The 23,634-nt window shown below is 30.7% G+C and overlaps 1 protein-coding gene across 1 annotated transcript in view; it reads right to left on the bottom strand.

Annotated features, from left to right (window-relative positions):
• The window catches only part of LOC105625735, a 132,818-nt gene extending 110,307 nt beyond the window's left edge, over positions 1-22,511 (bottom strand). The window contains exon 1 of the mRNA XM_012207057.1: positions 22,362-22,511. Within this exon, the coding sequence (XP_012062447.1) occupies positions 22,362-22,511 (150 nt within the window). The remainder of the gene's footprint in view (positions 1-22,361) is intronic.
• Positions 22,512-23,634: the final 1,123 nt, after the last annotated feature.

The following is a 23,634-nucleotide window of genomic DNA, read 5'->3' as shown; positions in this document are numbered from 1 at the left end:
TATTAATTAATATATACGTAACGTAAAGTAAAGTTTAATTTATTTATTATTACTATACTACTTCCTTCGTCGGTACGGTAGGTAGGAAGTACGTCGTCGTACGACCTACTAGTATATATATATATATATATATATATATATATATATATATATATCACGATTATGATCTTTAACCGATTAAATCGCTGCTAATTTCTATATTTTTAAATTATCCAATAATATCCTTTTGAGAAATATCTCGATATCGTATCGTTTTTCGTTCGTTAGAATCGCGAAAATATTTTCCGGCTGGAAGAGACGTTCTTCAAACTATTGTAATATCCCGAGACTCGATATATATCCCAAAGAGCCAACGGCTATGTCCTAATTTACGACAGGGTGTTTACGTCGCCCTATACACTTAGAGCCGCATAACTCCCGCTACTTGAAAACACTCGACGATGACATTAAAGATCTTCCTAATACCACATGGGGTACCGCAATATAGACGTGAAAAGATCTGACCGTAACCGCTGTATAAATACGAATTCAAATAATAATGTTGACGCTATGTTATGACTGTGCAAATGTCATGAAAATGTTCGAAAAACATTTTGCAGTTTTACACTGTATTATCTATAATGCAGTGTCATCCGACATCGAGATCATAGTCGCATTTTAGCGGTATTTAAATGCGAAAACTTCGATCTTTCAGTGTTTACTCAGCACATCGCGTGAAATGATATGGGACAGTTATGTGAAATTATGCAAGAAAATAAATATTTAAATGAAAAAAACAATTAAACATACAGAAAGAACGGTTTTACCAACATTATATCTAAAAATTTAACTAAATACAGGTCTAAAAATAATTTTATTGAACTATCAAAATAATTACGAAAGACGCTCAAATTGATTGCTAAAATATCAACATTTTTTTCAATATCGCTCATTGTTTAAGTTTCCCACATAATTATTTTAATGATTCTAAAAAATTATTTTCAGGTTTGTATCCAGCTAAATTTTATTTTAGTAAAATCATTCTTTCCATGACATCTATTTTATTATTATACTTATCGTTTACATATTTTTTTAATAATAATTAATTACACAGCGCTACTATAATGTTTATTTATTTATTATAGATAAAATGTGTCTAGTTAATGTCTTACACTTCACTCAAAAATGACTCCTCTGGGTAATTATCTTTTAGTCTGACTTTAAACAATAGAAGAAAAATGGAGTCTACGCAAAGTGAGATATCTCGACAGACTTTACTTAACATTTTTATACCTTATGATTCGTTATGAGATTGAATAAAACTCATATGATTCTAAAATACGAAAGTGGATGTGCATATTCAAGTTTACACAATAACGAGAATAGAAATCACTTAACTCGTATACATGTCTAAGAATCTCTATATAAGGCTTCGTCACGATCTTTTCAAAGATTTAATAGAATCTAAAATCCTCATACATGCGATCGTAAAAATTAATAACAAGACAGAAGTTTTTCATGAGATAATAATGACCGATTGAGAAAATAAAATCAATTCTGTTCAATCAAGGTATTCAAAATACTCGATAAACGGAGGATGTTAAGTTAAGAAATAAGGACTGTGTATTGTTATTTGAATATAACTTAGAGCAGATTTTTGAGTAATTGACAAGCGACAAAGAATCTATTGTAATACAAAATAATCATTTATAGCGAATTCGATTGGACGCTCAATGCACTAACACACATTAAAATTGTTGTACACAAAATAATGTGTAAATATGTTTATAAATAAATAGAAATCGATTAAATCGTGAAATAATTAATACATTTTATTATACTATTAGGTAAAATATGTATTTCATAATTCAATATATTTGTATTTTATTTTTATACTCAAATTAAATCAGTGTAAATCGATCTTAATATACACCAGTGCACTACCGATTGAAAATGCTTCCAATCGAATTCATTATTAGTTTCATATGTATTATTACAATACTTAAGTACTAACAATATAATTTCTGTTGTTTAATTCTCGAAATATCTCGATATCTCATTTAACAAATTTTTATTGCTTTTGATAATACAATATCGCTCGACTTCACTTAAGTAGCCCTGAATATATAATTTACATCTCGGAACTTTTTCATTTTAGCCGAAAAGACAGCGACCCTAATTAACTCCATCTTCTTTTCATCGCAAAATCAACTTTTAATTGAGTAATAAATTTTTCCCGAGATAAATCGACTTTAATACATCTCTTACGTCAAATATGAGTTTAATAAAAGTGAGACGTTTCAACAGCTACTTTCTCAAAATCCTGATCAGTGGAATCGTTGGCTCTATTTCGCACAGAGCATAATAACATCATAGTGTGAGATTCCCTTCAGAACCATTGTTATTTATTTTAGGGAGATACTTCTGAATAATGCAACCTTCGAACCTTTGAAGGGAGAGCCAACGATTCCCGGCACGGAGCAGGTCAAAATCCTGTAACGATAGCTTCGCCGTGAATCAGCAGATGGTCAAAGCGATTCTGAAGTGTGCAAGTCTCTTTCTCTCTCTCGCAACGGAAACCGCAATTGCCGCGTTCTAAAATTCCAATCATGCCTGCATTCACACGACCTGATAAATTACGGTTGGGTCACGTCCCGCCCGACATTGGCAGCATTCAGAGCTGCTGACAACCTAACCGAAGATGATATTCTTAATCCTTCAGAATAACGGGAAGCTTTTCTTGACAAAACTTTCGTAAAATTTAGATAATGCTATTACACACATATCGAAAACATTAACGTGAGACTGTTAAAGAGAAAAACAAATATCCGTGCAGCTTTGAATATTTTATATGATAATTACATGTTGAATTTATTTCTTCAGTGCCATTAAATATCACAAAAACGTGTGAAATATTTACGAAGCGCACACGTGAAATGAACATCACGTGTTCGCGTAGCTGCGAACTATGAGAGTATAGTCAGAGGACGAGAGAGAACTTTTACCATAATGGATTTAAACAGTTAACATAGTTAGCTCTCACACTCGGAGTGAAGCATTTCATGCAGTGGCGTTACAACGTGCCTATTCTGACTAGGTAAGGACATCATTTTCAACTAATAGTATTCATTAAGAAATCGCGATCAAAGTAATTGTCACAGTAAGCTCTTTCACATTTTCAATGTTTCAAATCCTGGATCACTCCATATCTCTTAGTGGATATCCCCGAATAAATCTCATCAATTCGAGAGAGAAATCACTGTTTCGGCAAACACGTGGAAAGGTTCACTTTTAGTCTTTTTATTTTTAACAGAAAAGTTACGAAGTTAAAGGTCAAAACCGAATCACGAGATGTTCCACTTCCATTACGTTATAATTTAATTACTATAGAAGTGTAATTTTATCAACAATTAAAGGACTAATTTTTTTTGTAATTCTATTGGGTTGTCCGAAAAATTCGTGCCGACAACTTATATAATTTAATAAATGTATACTAAAATTTAAATTTTCTGCGTTTCAATTTTCCTTCAACATCGGCACGAACTTTCCGGATAACCCAATAGAAAGAAAGTTGTTTGTTGTAAAGTACAAGAAGTCGTGTAACTTCTACATTGTGTGCTTTTTGACAAATTCACGAAAGTACATTTTTCTCGACTAAACCTGGAAGATGGTAAAATATGATTAAAGTGATACACGCGCACAAAAATGTCATTCACGTCGAGAGATCTAAGATTAGATATCTACCGTAACATTACGTAAGGCATTTCGCAAATCCATCTTCTAAAATGTATGAGCAAATCATTTGTGCACCGCTGTCCTATTTGCTCTGACATAATCGTTCGACATACAACACAGGGTCGATTTGAATAGCTGACGAAATTGGACAGGTGAGAAATGAACGTTATCGGTATCGGTTATATCTCTGATTTTGCTTCGGTAACTACGTCTGCTGCAATTTTCAACGAACTTGACTTTAGACAAGTCTGGCCACTTTTCAGTAAAAACAACAAGTGAACTTTCAAATCTTCATTTAGTCAAATATTGAGCACGAAACATTTTAAGCGCAATTAAGAATCTTTTTCGCAAGACTCGACATTCTGCGTGATTCTTGAGTTTCTACGAATTTTCGAGAAACTTGTTTAAAATTTGTTTTTCAAATCTTGTTTTTCAAATCCTTATGAATATGCATCAACTAAGAAACATAACTGAGAAGAATACCGCATGTTGCAGCATTAATTAGTAATTAATTACAACACAATAGAAAAAAAAGTGATAGTAAAAAATTAATTTATACCACAATTCGAGCAAAAATCGTTTTTAATAATTTTATAATTGTAATTTATTATAATAAGATTTTTAAGAAGAATTGTTAAAATTAATATCTTTTCACACGTAAACCGAATAATTTTCAAACTATTTTCTGACATAAGCAGATTAATCGAAATAACATACATAATCAATTACATAATCAATTTAACAAAACATTGTATTATTATTTTGATCAATTAACTAACATTGTATTTAGAATAATTATCGAAGTCGCGACGCCAGTTTATTAGTTCTAATAATATGCAAATCCATATTGAGATCATTTTAATCATATTAATAGCGACCGATGTATTGTATACACTCGCTCGTACAATCCATTATCTAATAATTGCAATATGTGCAGTACATAAATGTAAAACGTATTACAAAGCTACTCGTTGCACTTAATCTTTGCATGTCATCGAGCCGTTTGCTTAAGTAGCAATTTAAAGGGCGGCGAAGATACCGTCGTCGTGCTCGTTATAAAATAACGAGCAATTTTCGAATCGTAAAAAAAGCAATTTAAGTGATTTTGCAATCCATGATTCGATTACACGATTGCAATCTATTGCTAGGACACAAACTTTACAAATTTAAATTACGCTCGCATTGCATTCGACACTTGGAAACTACACCGGTATATCGTATGGCGTTGTAATTAAAATGTTCCTAGTGATTAATGAGACGTGCGCGACCAAGTGCTCTTTCCTCCTTTTTCTTTCTCATAGTCTTTCTTTGTTTTCTTGATTCTTCACTTTGAAATCTTTGATTCAAAAAGCAGTTCTGAAGATTAATGAAATCTCTTTTTTTTTTTTTCAAAATATTCATTTGAGACATATCGATAATTATTTACAAGTAAGTTCTTCCTTTCATGAATTAATTAATCGCCAATAGCAATTGATACAAGGATTAATAAAAAAGAATATTTATTCAGTCTTTCATTCAGATAATATAGTTTACTATTCTGTTATAACAGTAATAAAGATCTCGCGCCGTATAAATTTGCTTTCATAAACGTGTCATGTAGAAATATGTCACTAAAACACAATGTCATCTTTTATGAAAACATTTTTATCTCTTTTTGCACAGGATATGTTTGAAAAAGAATATTCCTTGTAGATTTGCTTTAATCAATGTACATATGTATGTGTGAATAGATACGATAAATGAGTTTGTGTTTACACATTAAATAAAAGTCGAGAATTTAACAAAATCTAATATCTCAGTCGGCACAAATTAAAAATAATGTAACATCAGTGTTATAATTTCAGCAATATAAATGTAATATAATCATGATGGCTAGCTTTTTCAATGTTCAGGTTCCGCTGGAACCTGAAAATTCATACACCAGAGATTAGACTGTTCTACTAGAGATCGATTGCTAACTTAAATAGTCTCTCTAAAAAAGTCATCAAATTTTTTTCCCTGCCGGAAATTTCTTTCCAAAACCGGAGGAAAGAGTGTGCGTGTAAAAAGAAAATAAAACTTTTTCTGTTTTCACACAATAATTATATACTATTATATACTATATTATATTATATAATAATACTTTTTAATCCATTTATTCTTTTGATCTTTCCGTGAAACTATACATTATTCTTTTTTAATATTAAAAAAAAATTTGAAGATTTCTCGTCTGTCAGAGTGCCGGAGATTGGTCTAAAAAATCGGTTCGACAAAAAATAGGAAAACCGACAACTATGAATATAGTGTTATATAACAGTTATATCATTGCGAAATTATAACATTGATATTATATTACTTTTAATTGGTGTATATAAGAACGATAATGTTAATCTAATTAGTAAATTATGCATTTAAATATTATATTGAATTAGATCCTCTTCAATGATTCAAAATGATTGCGTGTAATCGACAAAAATTTGAAGGAATAATTGCAGAGATTTGTTTTTACTAACATATTCACATGCATATTAAATCCAAAATCGATATCCTATCTTGCGAAAGTATAAAACAAAATAATTTGACTTAGTCAATTATAAGAATTTAGTCTTGACCCTCCATGATAATTCTCGAAGGGAGAATAAAATGGGAAAATCTGTTCTATCGATACATCAATCTTGATCTCTTTAAGAATTATATTCTCGATACAGCTCTATTAATGGAAACAACATTATCCGTATCCTAGAGAAAATGCTTCTCTCGAAATAAAATATCGTTGATAAGATTGCGTTATGGAATTATCAAGCAGATCTCGATCAGGATATATAGATAGCCAAGCATAAAAAATATATGTATATTAAAAAATATATGTATATCATTTGAACAATCGGCTTACTTCTTGGAGACTTGATAACGAGCTTTTACTCAAATCAATATGAGAATCAATTAAGGACATTGCGCTACCGACAAAAAATAACGACTAATTTCGATTATTTTATGTTTATTTTAGGTTTTACGTAAGCTTTTTACGCAACAAAAAATATTATAGACTTATGACGATCGTCAATCTAAAATTAATACCGGAAATCATTCAACTTTTGAAACAAAACATCAGTATTTTAATGGAAATTTATAATTCAAAATTTATATTAACGGGTATTTTCGCTTTCATTGTGATCCATAATTAACACACGTACAACTAATAACTAAAATTATTTATATATTGTGTATTTAAAAAAAATGTACTGAGCAAAACGAATGTCAGAAATTTTGGTTTGAGAATTAAATCAAAGAGATGAAACTGTGACAAACGTGACAGCTTTCGACGATGCGTCAGTGCAGTTCACGAGGCAGACAAATAAAGGCTTTGAGCTTCGAAAATCTGTCGTCCCTGATAGGGCTCCGGCAATTGATAAATCCAACGCGACCAATTACACGCACTGATACGGGATTCCTCGACGGACACAGCCATAAAACCGAAATTGCCACTGACACCCGTCACTGCGGGATACGCAATTAGGAAGAATGTTACGTTCGTCAAGCGCCCCCCCACAGGACAATGAAATGTCATTTTCATCAATCGATTACTTGTTCAAACTATAGATTCCCGTTAAAGTTCAAAACTTGACCTCGGCTAATTAAATGTTATAAATCATCATCCTTTCTAATAAGTTGAGATTTAAATTAAAAAAAAATAACGTTAGGTAATAATTTTTTTATTTCATTTGCAATTATGATGATGCTTGGCGAGGTATCATAAAATATCGAAAAATTTTACTAACAAAAGTAATTTCGCGGTGCAGTGAAAACAGATTATAAAGTTATATTTATAATTTCTATATTAAAATAAGATAAAATTAAAAATTATATTTGTTTTTCTGTAACAACATTTTGCTATTTAATCATTACAAAATAATTTTGAAAGATACAATTTCTATTACTTTTCTGTTACGTTTCCATTAGTTTAATATATAGCTATTTCGCGTGAAGCGGAATACAAATAGGAAAAGATATAATATAATTACAATACAACGAATATTTGATAATAATTATAACACAAGATTAGATATACATATTCTACAACAAACTGTAATAAAAAAAAACGCAAGCGAGAAGTCGAAATTGTCGAAACAAATGATATAATTTTATAAAGAATTAAACATTGTAAAGTCAATCTTATATTATAATAAAGTAGTCTAATTTTTAATTATTTATATCTTGATTAAAAAGTAGACTACTTTATTCTGTAAAGATACTCTGTTATTAATAATGTTAGCTGACTTTATTTTTTTTTAATTTATGTTAAAAATGTTCTAATTTACAGGAAAAGAGTTCAAAAATGAAGCAAAATACGTTCTTGAATTTTTTTTCTAAGAGTAAGAAAACTGAAAGTATATCAAAAATATTTTTCCAGATTTTTCGATTTTCTCCTCGATTATTAAAAAATTTGTTAAAAAGTTTATTGTTAAATAAATAATGGAAAACGAAACCTTTTTGGAATATTCATTTTTTTTCCGTAAATTAGAACATTTTTAGCATAAATTAAAAAAATTAAAAAAAAATAAAGTCAGCTAACATTATTAGAGTATCAGCTAACATTACCAGAGTATCTTTACAGAATAAAGTAGTCTACTTTTTAATCAAGATATAAATAATTAAAAATTAGACTACTTTATTTTGATTTCTCGCTTGCGCTTTTTGATTATGGTCTGCTGTACAGTACACCTAATTTTGCGTTATAATTATTATCAAGTATTTCGTTATATTGTAATTATATCTTTTACTATTTGTATATTCTCTGAGTAACCAGTATTATATATAATAGTATTATTCAGAAGACATACAAATAGGAAAAGATATAATTACATAATTATATATAGTATTATATATAATATAATTATAATATAATGAAATACTTATAATTGTACTATTAATTATAACTTATACTATATATATATATTTATATATATATATATAAATTATATATATAAATTATTTAAAAATATATATAAATATAAAATATAAAAAAATATATATAAATTATTTACAAAATAAATATAAATAACAATAAAAAACAGCAACAAATTCGTTACTTGCATATTTCGAGCAACAAATTCAGATGACATCTCAGTACCAATTTTAATCGAGCAACAAATTTTTTATTAATATTGTATTCTTGTTCCGCCAGCTCGCAAAGGTTTTTCATTGTTTCTGTATTTATTTCATAAGCAATGGATTCAAAAGGGAATTTCGTTAGGATATTTCGACAGCAACAAATTAGCAACAAATTAGCAACAAATTAGCAACAAATTAGCAACAAATTCCTACGTAACTTTGAAGTAGATTGACTTTGTTATATTGTTATATTGCTAACTTAATCTTCCTTTAGCAAAACATCATTTAAAAAAAACTGGCAGAGCAAAAAAGTTTTTTCTTTGGCAACTTTTTAACAACAAATGAGCAACAAATAAAAATGTTAATTAGAATTGATTCTGCTCATTTTGTTCCACTAACTTATAAGACGTAAAATCTAAAGAAAATAAATTTTTCTGAGAACGTCCTTAAATTGTCCTCAATGCGTACTTATATCTTTCAACAAAATGTTTCAAAATAAAAGGATAAACAAGTCGAATTGCGATGATATGTATGGTCGATTTTCTTTCTCCTTTCCTTTTCAACGCCAAAATTATTATTTATTTATTATTACTTAAAGAAAAATTGCAAATTATACAAAAAAATGGTGAGGCACAAGCAGAACTGCTGTTATTAAGCCTTCCACAAAACAAAATAAATTACAAATTACAAATTACAGAGAAATTAGTACAATTTCAGAAAAATAAGCTTCATACTTAGTAGATAACTCGATAGGTTTAAGAAGATAGAGGTCAAGAATGATTAGAGTATAATTGCAAAAAAGCATGATTAAAATAATACGACTTATTAGTAAACGAAGACAAAAAAGATTAGAATTAATGTAAAAAATATTGACAATTAAAATAAATAGACATTTAAAGTGTTGATACGAACTTAGTAGCGGCAGAGCGAAAACCAAAGAACTGAAAGGGGAAAAGTGGATGAAAGAGGGTAGTGTGTTGTAAACTTTTGTGGCAGTATATATATTGACATGTCGATTACCTTTTAATTAATCAATGGCGAAGCGGCCCGCGAAACCAATAGCAAAGCCGCCCGGACATCGGATGCCTGCGTTTCACGAAGAACGAATGAACGAATCCAAAAATGCGAGAGCTATAGTTGAAATGCGTCTGTCGCGAACGAGCAGTTCTTCAGAATGACACAAGCCATTTGTTCATCGAGCATTGACTTTCAAACATCATATGCAAAATATTTTATTGTTAACAAGGCATGTCTTGCAACAAGCAATACAAATGACATAATGGACATAATCATTACATCCTTGTTGTTGCCAATGTTAAACAAAGATGACATGATCACTGTCGCTTATTGGAAGGCACATAAGATATGTTATAATAACAAATCAAATTTGTTGGAATATTCAATCAGAGGATAACTTCAAATAAAATTGTTTTCAAATAAATAATATTTTTCCGGTTTGTAAAATAAAATACTTCGGCTAATTTGACAAGAGTTTTAGTCTAACAAAATTTGATTTTCAAATATTATATTATTTTTTTATATGGTTATTCATAATAAGAATTTATTAAAAATAATTAAACTGTATGTAATAATTTTTAATAAAAAATATTTATGAAACAGCAAAATAAATGTAAGCTATTTTTATAACATTGCCCGATCGGATGTTACAACACTTTTTTTCTTAAAGAACTTTTTTGAACTTTAAGAAATTTCTCCACATATAAGCAGAAAATATTCAGGTATCTGAAGATATAAGATAGTGGCTCGGCGCTAAGCATGGCGCGAGATACTGACGTGCCTCTTTTTATGAACCGGCGAATTGCATCGAGGTTATCGATATAATGGCATCTCAATAACGGCTGTCTCGATCGAGTTTTAAGTAGATACATTTAATCGAAAGCTTACACTCCGATCGTATTATACGTGCTTTAATTTTTTCTCTGCGTGCCCTACGTGCCAAGCGGAGATCGCGATTTCCATTTACAGGTTTCATCCTATGGAGAACCGTCATTGGAAGTATAAATGCATTGCAAGCTAATACTGTTATGAAACGAGAGAGTAATTTACAACAAATCATACTGATTTGTTGGCTTCCGCGGGGTGTATGATGCAATCGATATCGTTGAAGTGAGTAAATCGAAGAAGAGATCTACATTGTCGAGAAAGATAGCGTTTCGCGAGGCTGAATATTAATGATGCACGTTAAAATTTACTTGAATGAGACGAAATTTTCTCGAATATTCTTATTCGTTTCTGCAAAAATATTCTATAAAAATTTCCCATCTCTATTTTAAGATTATTTCAGTGACTGGAAAATATCGTAAAAATCATATTCAAAAATTTGAAGAAAATATGTATATTTTATATTAAGAATTATTAAAAAAAGAGCAAAAATGAATTAAAATTTTATAAGTTAAAAATGGCAAAGCGAAGTTATCGGAAATTAACCTATTTATTTTCTAAAAGCATTGAAAAAAATTGACTAAATCTTTATACATATTCCTTAAATAGTACCAAGTAAACATTATTTATATAATAAATTTACTTAAAAAAATAATAATTAAATCAAGTTAATGGTTTTGTATTTTCAAATAAATGTATGTTTACATTTATTGAATATTTAATTACAATTATTCAAAGAAATATTTATTAAAATTTAATTTTTTTTTTTTCAAAAACGTGTAACGTTTTTTATGAATATACATATGTATACGTCGGTATATACATAATGCTGCTAAATTATATGCATTGTATTATATTAATACCATAATTAACTATCGTAATAAAATAGTGGGGAAAAATTTATTGGAACTATTAAAAAATGACTATAAAATAAAGTATTTAAATTGCAGTTGATGATGCATCATATATTTTGATATTTATTCATATTTGATATTTAGTTTGACCTGAGCGTTCTATGTGCGTTTTTCGTATACATTAGAGCACGTATTACCGGTACTCAATTTGCATTATTCCCAAAAAATTGCAACGTTGCGACGCGTTGCTCATGGTGATAAATATAATTACAGGGATAAAATATTTTCACTTTCCATTAACTGCCGATTGCGTATAAAATGCGCCGACGTCGACAGTTGGTCATAAAAATCCATATGCGGCCAAGAACGCTCTCTAAACCATATGTCGACAATCTTCTGATGAAGAACGATGAGCTTCATAGAAAATGTACTCATTGAACTGGGTCGCATAAACTTTGCGAATTAACACGGACATTTATTTCGCATTAATTTCGATTCCAGATTGTCGCACGGTTTGTAGCAATTTACTAAATTAAATGACTGCACGTGCTATGCAATTATCGCGCTATGTGCATTACAGCTTCATAAAATAGATATTTTACTTTTTTCGGTACTTAAGAAGCGAAATATCAATTTATCAGAATTCTAATTTAAGAATTTCTTTGCCAATAATTCTGATGAAAAATTAACTTCATTTATGCTAGTCACGAAAGTTTCAAACTTCAATTACCGATTAAATTTTATTAGTGATAATGTAATAATTTTTAACGGAAGGAAGTTAAAGGTAATAAAAATTAGGAAAGCAGATTTATAGCTTTGCCGTTTTTAACTTATAAAATTTTAACTTATTTTTGCTGTTTTTTTAATGATTCTTAATATAAAATACGTATATTTTCTTCAAGTCTTTGAATATGACTTTCAGAATATTTTCTAGTCACATGAAATAATCTTAAAATAAGATTAAAATAGAAATTTTTATAGAATATTTTTGCAGAAATGAATAAGACACTTTCGTCTCATTCAATGAAGTAAATTTTAACGTGCGTCATTAACGTTCGGCGACACACGCTCACGAGTACAAAACGCTGTCTTTCTCGACGATATGGACCTCTTCTTCAATTTACTCACTTCAACAATATCGATCGTGGCGTTGCGTTGTCGTGCACCCCGCGGAAACCAACATCAGTATGATTTGTTTAAAATTACTCTCTCGTTTCATAACACTGGCTTGCAACGCATTTACATCTCCGGTGACAGTTCTCCACAGGATGAAACCTGTAAATGGAAATCGCGATATCTCCACTTGGCACGTAGAGAAAAAAATTAAAGCACGTGTAAAAAAACGCTCGGAATATAAGTTATCGATTAAGTGTACTTAAAACTCGAGCGAGATAGCCGTTATTGAGATCTGATAACCTTGATCTGATGCAACTCGCCAGTTCGCGTAAAAGAGGCACATCAGTCTCGCGCTTAGTGCCGAGCCACTACCGTCTTTAGATACTTGAATATTTTCTGCTTATGTGTATGGAGAAATTTCTTAAACAAGAAAAAAAGTTATAACATCCGATCGGTCAAATACGCGCCAATGTATTCATAAAAAAAGCTGTCACATTTATTTTTTTTTTTTGCTTTTCTATAAATATTTTTTATTAAAAATTATTTATATACATACAGTTTAATAATTTTGAATAAAATGTTATTATGCTCGCTTAAAATTGATTGAGAGTCGTTTGAATTTGTTTCTCTCGAAATATAAGTTATGAATTTGTTGCTTGAAAAATAAGTATAAATAACCATGAAAAGCCTCAACGCTGGCGGAACAAAAGTATTAATAAAAAAATTTGTTGCTCGCTTAAAATTGATACTGAAATATCGTTTGAATTTGTTGCTCTCGAAATATGCAACTTAAAAATTTGTTGCTTGTAAAATAAGTATAAATAATATTATAAAACATCAGGGTGCTGACGGAACAAGAGTGAAGTATTAGTAAAAAATTTATTGCTCGATTAAAATTGAGATATCGTCTGAAAAATCGTTTGTTGCTCACGAAATGCAAGTTAGGAATTTGTTGCTGTTTTTCATTGTTATTTATACTTATTTTTTTTATATTTGCAATCAAAAATTGGCTGCTACAGGCAATTAAAAATACTATGCCATATTTTACCATCTAATTTGCTGCAGCAACCAATCTTTTTTTTTTCAGTGTACGACCTACATAATTGCGTATGAAAGGAATATAAGCGATTCCAATGAAAATGCAAATTCGAGAAACTACTGGAGTAAGTTTGAGACTGGAGTAGTTCTAAAGATCACTTCAACTTTCGGACTGCTCGGCTTTCTTTTTTCTTAGAAGTCTGAAGAACACCATTGTGTCTGACTAACGATGCAAAATCGTCTGAGATGCTTAAGGTTATAGCACGCAAAAAGTAACCGGTAAGCAAATCAATTTTAGATTTGCTACAGGTTATATTAATACCTTTCGATCTTTAATGTGATTGGCCGAATCGGTTACTGCTTAAATTTTTTTCTATGCCACAGTCTTTACACCATAATGATAAGTCTCGTATATCTGAGAGGCTTAGCACACTGAGAAAAAAATGTTGAAGTATTGCGGAACAAACGTTATTTATGAAATTTTTGTAACGAAATATACATTTCTGAAATATTTATCTTATTTCTGTGAAACACATTTTATTTTTGTAAAATATATATCATTATCTAATTGCAAAAAAATAAAATAGATGACTTTCCTAGAAATAAAATTTTTTATTTCGCTCGTATATAAATAAATATTTATTTCAGAAATAAATATATTTCTCACAAATAAATTTTTAAGTATCTTTTTCTCAGTGCAGATATGTGAAAAATAATGGCAAAAGCGACATTTCCAGACGCACGATGTATCGGAAATTTGCATCCATGTCCATCTAAGGATATGACCGCTACTCTTGCACATAAAAGTATGTAAATACCCGTCTGCGTCTTACAACAAGATGCAAACAATAGGAGCGCGCTTCGTTTCTTTCTCATTGTCAGTCGGACTGTTACGAATTTACTCTGTAACGCAGAGAGGGATATAGTGATAGGATTTGCGACACCCCTCTTGATAAGCAATTTATTATTCCCCGTTAGTATTTCCCTCTCCGCACTTGCCGGATATGCTTTTTCAGAGTAAAGGAACTTAATTTCACAGCTGTCACGCTTGTGTTCAGTAATTCACTTTTCCCCTTTTAATTCACGTCTAACTGCTCGATCCAGAACAAAACCAGAGTAGCAAATTATGTTGAAAAAACAATTCAATGGAAAATTAAAAAAAAATAATCAAGCCATATTTATTCTTTAACTCAAATATTTCATAGAGAAAAAATAATCTATCTTTCATTTTGTTCGAATCCATCAATGTTATACAGATAAACGTAATAATGAGTTATATTTACACATCATTAGAGTTAAGTTAAAATTATTACTTAGGTCGAAATAAGAAAACTTCCAATAAAAATAATTAAAAAAAATTAAATTACTATTACTTTTTTAAAATTTATAAAACATTGTATAATATTCTTTTAATATTAAACGGAAAGATCGTCTCTTTTTAATAATTGCTAACTTTCTCACAAATTATTTAAAGTGATGCAAAATGATTCTCACTCTTTAATTTCGCAAGATGGACAGTTATGTTCTTGAAAAAGTATTGTATTCATGTATAAAAATAATCTCGCCCAATTCTTTGCAATTACTTGCGCAGCGGTAAAAAAGTGATAAAAAGTTCATTTTAATTAATAAAGTTCGCAATCCCGTGCACATACTACCCGAAGTTACGTGTTTTATTATAAAAAAAACTAGAATGCATCTATCTAGCCAAATAACGAATTAAATTCGCGACATTGAAGAGAGAATATTTATATCATGGCATTGATAAAAATTTTATATTTCTAGTTAATTATAACATAAGTATATTTTTTACATTGATCTGAAAATAACAAGACGTATGGCATAATTTATAAAAATAAAAATAATTTTAACAATTTATGGAAAGGAATGATATCAAAACAAAAGAAAAACGTGCGTTTAGGAAACTGTCATAAAAAGCTTCACAAAAACGTTCATTAATTTTGTAATATCATAAATCATGGTTGCGTAATGTAATGCAATATTAACGCAGGTTTTTTTTCGTACTATAAAGCCTTGTTTCATACTATAAAGCGCGTGATCGCGCATCTTTTTTTTTACTCTACCATTAAACGAGCTAGTTGTACAGAGATGTTCGCGTGCCATGCGCAGTTACCGAAACAAAGCCCCAGTTCTCGTTTAGTCTAGAACCTTAATCCGGAATAAAACATACAAGATTTATAGTTCGTGAGCACAAACAAAGGGCATATTACCGCATCGATTTTCTCATATGACGCATCGAGCGCATCCTGCAAATGTTATCGTAAATAACATTTGCAAGATTATAAAATTATAATCAGGATATAATTTTATAATCCGATTTTAGTTACGTCAAACAAGCATTTATATCAAATGTAACTGTCATATTTATAATAATTATATTTATTAATAAGTCATCAAGTTTTATATTATGATAAAGAGAGAAGAGAGCGTAGAAATTATATATTTAATTTCGAATGTTTGTAATCTAAACTTTGATTTAAGTGCGTGTCAAATGACACCTACGGAGTTAGAGGGAGGCTCGGGAAGAGGGATAAAGTGTGAGCAATCAGGCTCGTATCAGAAGTGACCGAGCGAATTGGAGAACTTCTTGAAATGTGTAAAGAAAGGCGGAATTCTCTCAAAGTCGGCTGGTGATGAGAAGCGGAGAATAAAGAGGGGAAAACAGTTAGATGGCGATGCGTTGCTGTCTTGAAAGAAGAATCGTCAAGTCGCTCGAGCATAGGACCGCCAACGACATTGCACATGGCAACTCCCAAGAAAGATCAATATCCCCGCCAATCGTATTTCTCTCTTGACTACGGTATGCTGTTTCTCTGTGACCGTACGATATAGGCGACCTTCCTTTCCATACCATTCTCGTCTACCGTTTTTCCTAACTCCTCTATTCGTATCCGTTCTAACGCAAAAAAGCGCCCGGGTTGTCTTCTTCACAAAGTCTCTCCTACTATTTGTTTTCTTCAAATATGGCAAAAAGGACCAAAATTGCGATTAATCCAGTATCTTTTTTGGTCAATATTTGAATATGATATTTGGATAAAAAAACGCTTAAAAAAGGATATACTACATTATGATTTTTAATATTGTTATCATTTTATATTCTAAATATTGACATATAAAACTCTAGCGCTAATATAGACATCTATGTCGAAGACTATGATAATCCACGCGCTCGAAATTTCTTCCATGTGAAAAAACGTTGCAACTAAGAATATATAATTCCTTCGTAAAGAAAAAGAATAGTTTTTAATGATATCGTTTTTAATGATATCTAATTCTCTTATATTGTTGCCTCTTACAAAAAGTCTCGAGACAAGTTATGTTAAATGTCTGCTAAAATCATCAATCATGTCTGCTAAAATGTCTACTATTTTTTGCTAAGGTGATATTATACTCTCTCAGATTGAAACAAGGTGCATGCACATTGTGCAACGAGTAAACCGCGCGTGTCCGCATAAACAAACCTGCCTTCTGCTGCATTACATCGACATAGCTATTATGTTTGTTTGTTGATTTCCATAAACCAACATTACCCACTTTCTCTCCCCAAGCAATTTTATATGACTATTTCTCGCGAGATAAGTAAATAAACCGAATGATAATTTTTGTGCAAAATACTCTCGTTGGTTGAGACTACTCATTACAAAATCGTATAGTATTGTTTGTTTACTGCAATCCCAGCGAAAAGATTGTTTTCTTCAAATAAATCCCGCAATGCGCGATCGAAATTTCTTATTTTAGCTCTGCAGAGGCAAAATAATTTATGATATTAGCGATGAAAGAAAAAAATATTTTTCTATCTAATTAGTCTATCGTTCAATAAACGCTTAGTAATTCTTTAATATAACATGGTTTCAACATGATGGACTTTTGCGCTACTTTTATTAAAATAGAGCTTTAGAAATAATGACCTCGCGACCTGACAATTAGACGTCGCGTCGATGTAAAATAAGAATTCAAGGAAACAACATGCAATTGACCAATCGATTTGCCAAGGTTTTCCGATATCTAGCGAATTAGTCTCACGTGTGACGGAATCGTGCTAAATGAGAGAAGCCCTTTAATTAAAACTCCCACATGAACATTATATTATATTTACACTCAAATGGTTGCGAAATTAAAGAGTGAGAATCATTTTGCACTTTAGATAATTTGTCAGAAAGTTAGCAATTATTAAAAAAAGACGATCTTTGTCCGTTTAATATTAAAAGAATATTAATGTTTTATAAATTTTAAACTAAAAAAAAAATAATAGAGTAATTTAATTTTTCTTAAAATTATTTTTATTAAAAGTCTTCCTATTTCGACCTAAGTAAATACGCGTAATTAAAGTCCCATTGTCCGTGTCACGCGACGTATAACGCTTGTCCCGATTCTCTCGAAGCGTTCGTCCCGCAGGGGCACTTTGTGCGCGAACGTTCGAAGGGCAATCAGCGGTAATTGGGCTGCGCTGCGCACGGACCGTGCGTGACATCTTTATTTCTGGAGAGTGGTACATTAACGGTAAGGTTAAAGAGTGCGCGGCACGAGAGAGAAAGAGAGAGAGAGAGAGAGAGAGAGAGAGAGAGAGAGAGAGAACATCAGTATGTTGCAGTGTGTGGCTTGCGGCATTAATTTATCCGGTATTCGCTTTCTGCCAAGCGAGATGTGTTCTGTAGTCGTGTTCATTCGTCGATACACCCGTTTCCAATCCAATCAACCGCACACCCAGATGTAATGCGCTATCGATTATCAGTTCCCATCCAGGGCGCAATGTTCGGATTTCTTTATCAGGTTATTCTGTGGCCACATTTATTTCTGGTCTATATGACCGAGTATAGAAGTTGACTTACATTGGGCTTCAAAGTAAAAAGATGGTTCGATTAATAGACGAATTCTTGAAGCGGATGGACGCTCCAGATTCGCAATTAAAAGAGAAAGAATTCATCTGCTTCAAGTATTTGTCGATTCTTTCTCTTTTAATCGCGAATCTTGAGCTTTCACCCGTTCCAAGAATTTGTCGATTCTTTCTCTTTCCATCGTCAAAAACCGCACGGTAAGAAACGCGAAAAAATCGCTCTAATAAGGTGTCTCATTATAACGTCAATAAAAACAGGGACTTTCATATCTAAACAAGTTCAATGATAATTTCGTCGAGCCGCGACTAATCCTAAATTCCCAATCCTCTAAATTTGAAATTCATACCCCCACTTTCCATGATCTCCCCCCCCCCCCGACCGATAATTCTCCTCTTCCAGACTTCTCAACCCTCTCTAAATCTTTAGAACCACAATCTCCTTCTCCTTCCTATTCCCCGTTTCCTTCTGAAGATCATAGAACCATAAAGGAAATTTCTGATTGACTATTTTTTATTACTTTAATGATAGATCCGTTTAAAAATAATTTTAATAATAATAATTTTTATTAACTAACAAATAAGAAATATTAAGTTAAAACTTTTTTCTAAGAATAATGATTATCTACTCGTTTATAAACTTAGCTTAAATTTTATTTTTATAAATAAATTTAAATTTTTTCATAGTGTATAAATTAATCGAGCTCTCAATATTAAAAACAATATTACAAAAACAATAGGTAACTAAGAGCTAATACACAGTTATTATTAATGCCTTTCTTTTCAAAAAAAAAGGTGTTATAATGAATGCTGTAGATAGAACAATACTTCTTTCACATTTTAGATACCATTATAAAAATCTCTTTTAATTGACATATTTTGAATAATGATTATCCTTTAAAATTTTCAATAAATGAAAGATTAAAAAACTATTTAACAAGTTGATAAGACAAGAGGAGATAATAAGAAGATATACAATGATTTTTTATTAATATCTTTAATTATTAAAATAAATTGGGAAGTGTGATCAGAGCTCAGAAAGATCTTCTTCCGTTAATGAACAGTAAAGACTGCTTGTATATAAAGTACTGTGTAAAGATTGTGATGCAACTTATGGACAAACTAAAAGGAAATTGAGTACAAGAATTAACGAACATAAAAGTCAGTTACACAAGAACAATAGTATTAGATATGTCATAGCTGAACATGGGTTACAACATAATCATGCGATAGATTGGGAGAATCAAAGATAGAGAGAGAGAGAGAGAGAGAGAGAGAGAGAGATATCTGGGAAAGAGATTAGTTATCTAAAATGATACACATAAAATTGCAAAAGAATGCGCTCAATTTGCAAACTGACACGGAATTTTTTCATCATGTATTACATACATCAATTCTCAATCAGTTTAATAATTAACATTATATTTTTTTTAAAAAAGATGTTATATATTTTATTTATTAGATTATTGGTATATTTGTCAAACTGACATTATTTTTGTATTTATTTTATTTTAACTCAATATTAAATATTGATCTACACATCAAATTTCCATATATTTATAATTTATATTATAATTTTAAACGTTACGTAGACATGGACGAAGAGACACATATCTAAGCGACAAAGTTTATATAATTTGTAATTTTAATTGTACGTAATAGAATGGAGGTGCAAGTTATTAGTACAACGGTGAGTTTTTTAAATTGAATACACATAGAAAGCAGTTTTGTTAACATAAAATGAGATTATTTATATCTTACAAATCTTGATTTGTTAAGAAGAACTGTACATATAATCTAATGAAGAACTATTCGAGGTTAATTGCGTCTATCAGGACTCTTATTTCAAATAAATTTATTTAAAATATACATTTTAAATAAAAAAAAAATTAAACAGTTATTTAGTATTTATTATTTAAAATAACTTTTTTTGACCTATTTCTTATTTAATATTTTAAATAAGTTTTTGGAACTTATTTTATATGTTTTATTTTAAATAAGTTGTATTAATTGTATTAATGTTATCAATCCGTCGGTAAAAGTGACAATGAATAATTAAATTATTTATAATGAAATATTATACGTGTGGAGTGTGAGATTATATCCACATATAATCTATACTGATTTTTCACCTGATTCGCAAAAGGTTAATATTATTAAGAATCAATTATAGGCTATAGCTATAAACAAAATTGAAACGTTATATTTAGAAACGTATTTGTATATTCAAATAAACAAAATCATCAAAATATTTTTTATTTAAATACTATTTGAAACATTTATTTAAAATACATATTTGTTACTTTATATTTTAAGTAAGTTTCCAATCTATTTTTTATTTAAATTGAGAAATAGCCTCCGAAAATTTATTTAAAATAAAAGACAAGTTATATATATATATATTTTTATATTTTAAGTAAAAATTATTCTGTATTTTAAATAAATAAATGTATTTTATTTAGGGGCCCTATTTTTTATTTTATATTTTAAATAATTTCTTGTGACCTATTCCTTATTTAATATTTTAAATAAGTTTTTGAAACCTATTTTATATTTTTTATTTCAAATAAGTCGTATCAGAAATTTTACCGACTTCTATGATTTTATATTTTAAATAATCGTATCAGTTATTTTACCGAGCCCTAGTGCCTACATTCACAATAATTGCATTTAAATTTTAGAATATTATGCTGAATGTTATACCATGATGGCTGAAGATGGCTAAAAAAAGCAGCCGAAACGAAAATATATGTACAGGTGAAGAATAAAGAAGAATTGTAACATACAATAATAATAATAATAACAATAATAATAATTGTGTACTAGCTCTTAGTTGCCTATTGTTTTTATAATATTCTATCTAGCAATATAATATCTAGTTTTTTATTTTTATTCTAAATGAATATCCTTCTTAATTTGAATTTATTTTAAAGCACTCGTATCCCATTCCTTTAATACCTGAGATCGTACATGATCCTGTCCCGGATCAAAAGGATTAAGTTCTTTGACCTAAAAGTAGGACCGACGTTCGCAGTGTACATTGGAACAGGTGTCATAGCGTCCTTTTGGGACGTTGACTCATATTCCGGGACCGTAAAAGGTCAACTCACAAGTGTTCGCCTCTGTGCGTGTACCTGACAGTGAGTCTAACCGTCCTTCCATATCCTCTCCATTCTCCCTCATTTCCTGGACTAAATTTTCCAGGGTTTTAGACATAACAGTATTATACTCAGCGATGACTCTTCGTGTACTCATCGAAGCAAACTATGATATTTTACTATTTTTAGATAAAAATGTAAATATTTTTATCTAGAAATTTATGTATTAAATTTTATTATATAATTTTTCATTATATAAATACTTAAAATCATGATAAAAATATTTAGTAACAATTTAAAATTTTTATTATTAATTTTATAATTTATGTATTTACAGTATAATTAATGTATACGAGGCTTCCAAAACTTTTTAATACATCGCTTGTGAGCAGATAGAGTGGACAAAATCGAAATTGTTTTCTTAATTACCTAATGAACTTTTCTTAATTACCTAATGAGTAGAATGTCTAAAATCGATGCATAAGACAACTTTGAGGTATTATTCTCTTTGAGGTATCTTCAAGAATTATTTAAGAAACATCTTAAAGATATTTAATAAAAAATTTTGAAAGATATCTTAATGTTGTCTTATGCGTCGATTTTACCCACTTATCGGCAATCTTTATAAATATTAATATTTCGTTAACTATAGCAGAGTATGTTTTATTTCCATTTATTTACTAGCCTTGATGTACAAACCTTGAGAGCAGGAAGGACCGTCGCGAGGTCTGAGGGGGTCCGGGCCGTGGACGCCTGATTCGTGGCCCCGTAGCTCCGCTGTTGATGATAGCTGCAAAGATTCTTGTGAGCACTGGCCTGAGCTGTGTAAGCCGACACTGATAACTTCATTTCTCTCTGTTCCCGATAAAGGTTCTATTACTCCTGGCAATCTTGCGAGAGAGACCGAGGCACATCTTGAATCCCTTTTGATATCCTTAAGCCACTCTGAAGGGTGATGCGCGCATAAATTGCCGCGCCGAAAGTTCCCGAAAGAAGAAAGCGAAAAGAAAAAGTTAGATCTTATTTAGAATTTATATCCTTTCTTTTATATCCTTTCGTGCCGTTACTTTCGTTTGCTCTCAGAATTCACCTTTCAGCCTTTCTAATTTTTCGGATTGCCCGCAATTTTTTATCGTCAAACCACGACGTCTTTACGCTTCTATGTTTAAAAGCGAGCTCCTTTCTTCACTGCACGTTCGTACGATGACCGAGCTGTTCTTTTGATCAGCAACGAACAGCACAGGAAAACACATTGCTACATGTGCCATGAAGCTCGAAAATAATTTCCGAGCGTGTAGTTGAAACGAATGTCGATGAATGCCAAGAGAAGAGCGATTTTTCCGTCGTCTCAAGGAACGTATTCTTTGACGCGCTTTCTTTCTCTTTCTGTTAGACGAGGCTCGTTTCCGCAAGGCGTAACGATCGACTTGTTATCAATTTGCCAACCATCGTGATAAAGAACGACGTCTCGCTATCCTGTGTATCTCTCGACAGCTCCGCTCCACGAACGCTGATTTCCCGCGAGAGTAAAAATACAAGCATACGTGACCTCTCGCCTTCGCGTTTTCCTCTTTTCTCGTTGATGATGGTTCTTCCGAGTGGCTCTCCAGTGCCCCTCGACACGTCGTTCAGTTCACTCCGCGACGTTTCAAAGTTCGATCGATCACGACGATTAACCACTGTGATCCCAAAATTCCCTCTATCGTTTAGCTGAATCTTACACGACGCTCGAACGTATCGATCGTCCCATTTTGTCGATCTCTTCTGACTTTTAATTCAGCTTTCAATCCTTCGATACAGTCACTCCATGACACTCTCCCTTGTGGGATTTCCACATACAATGCCCGGATTACTCGATCGAATACTCGATTAAAAAGTGTAAGTCATACGATTGAATAAAAGCCAATGGGATAAACTTTTCATAAAATAATGAATTAGAAATTCATTTTAAATTACTTCAACTAGAAAAGAT

The sequence above is a fragment of the Atta cephalotes genome (genome assembly GCF_000143395.1).
Source record: "Atta cephalotes unplaced genomic scaffold scaffold00003, whole genome shotgun sequence".
Lineage (NCBI taxonomy): Eukaryota > Metazoa > Arthropoda > Insecta > Hymenoptera > Formicidae > Atta > Atta cephalotes.
Note: the sequence above shows the minus strand (reverse complement) of the source record. Positions and strands in the feature narration are given on the sequence as shown.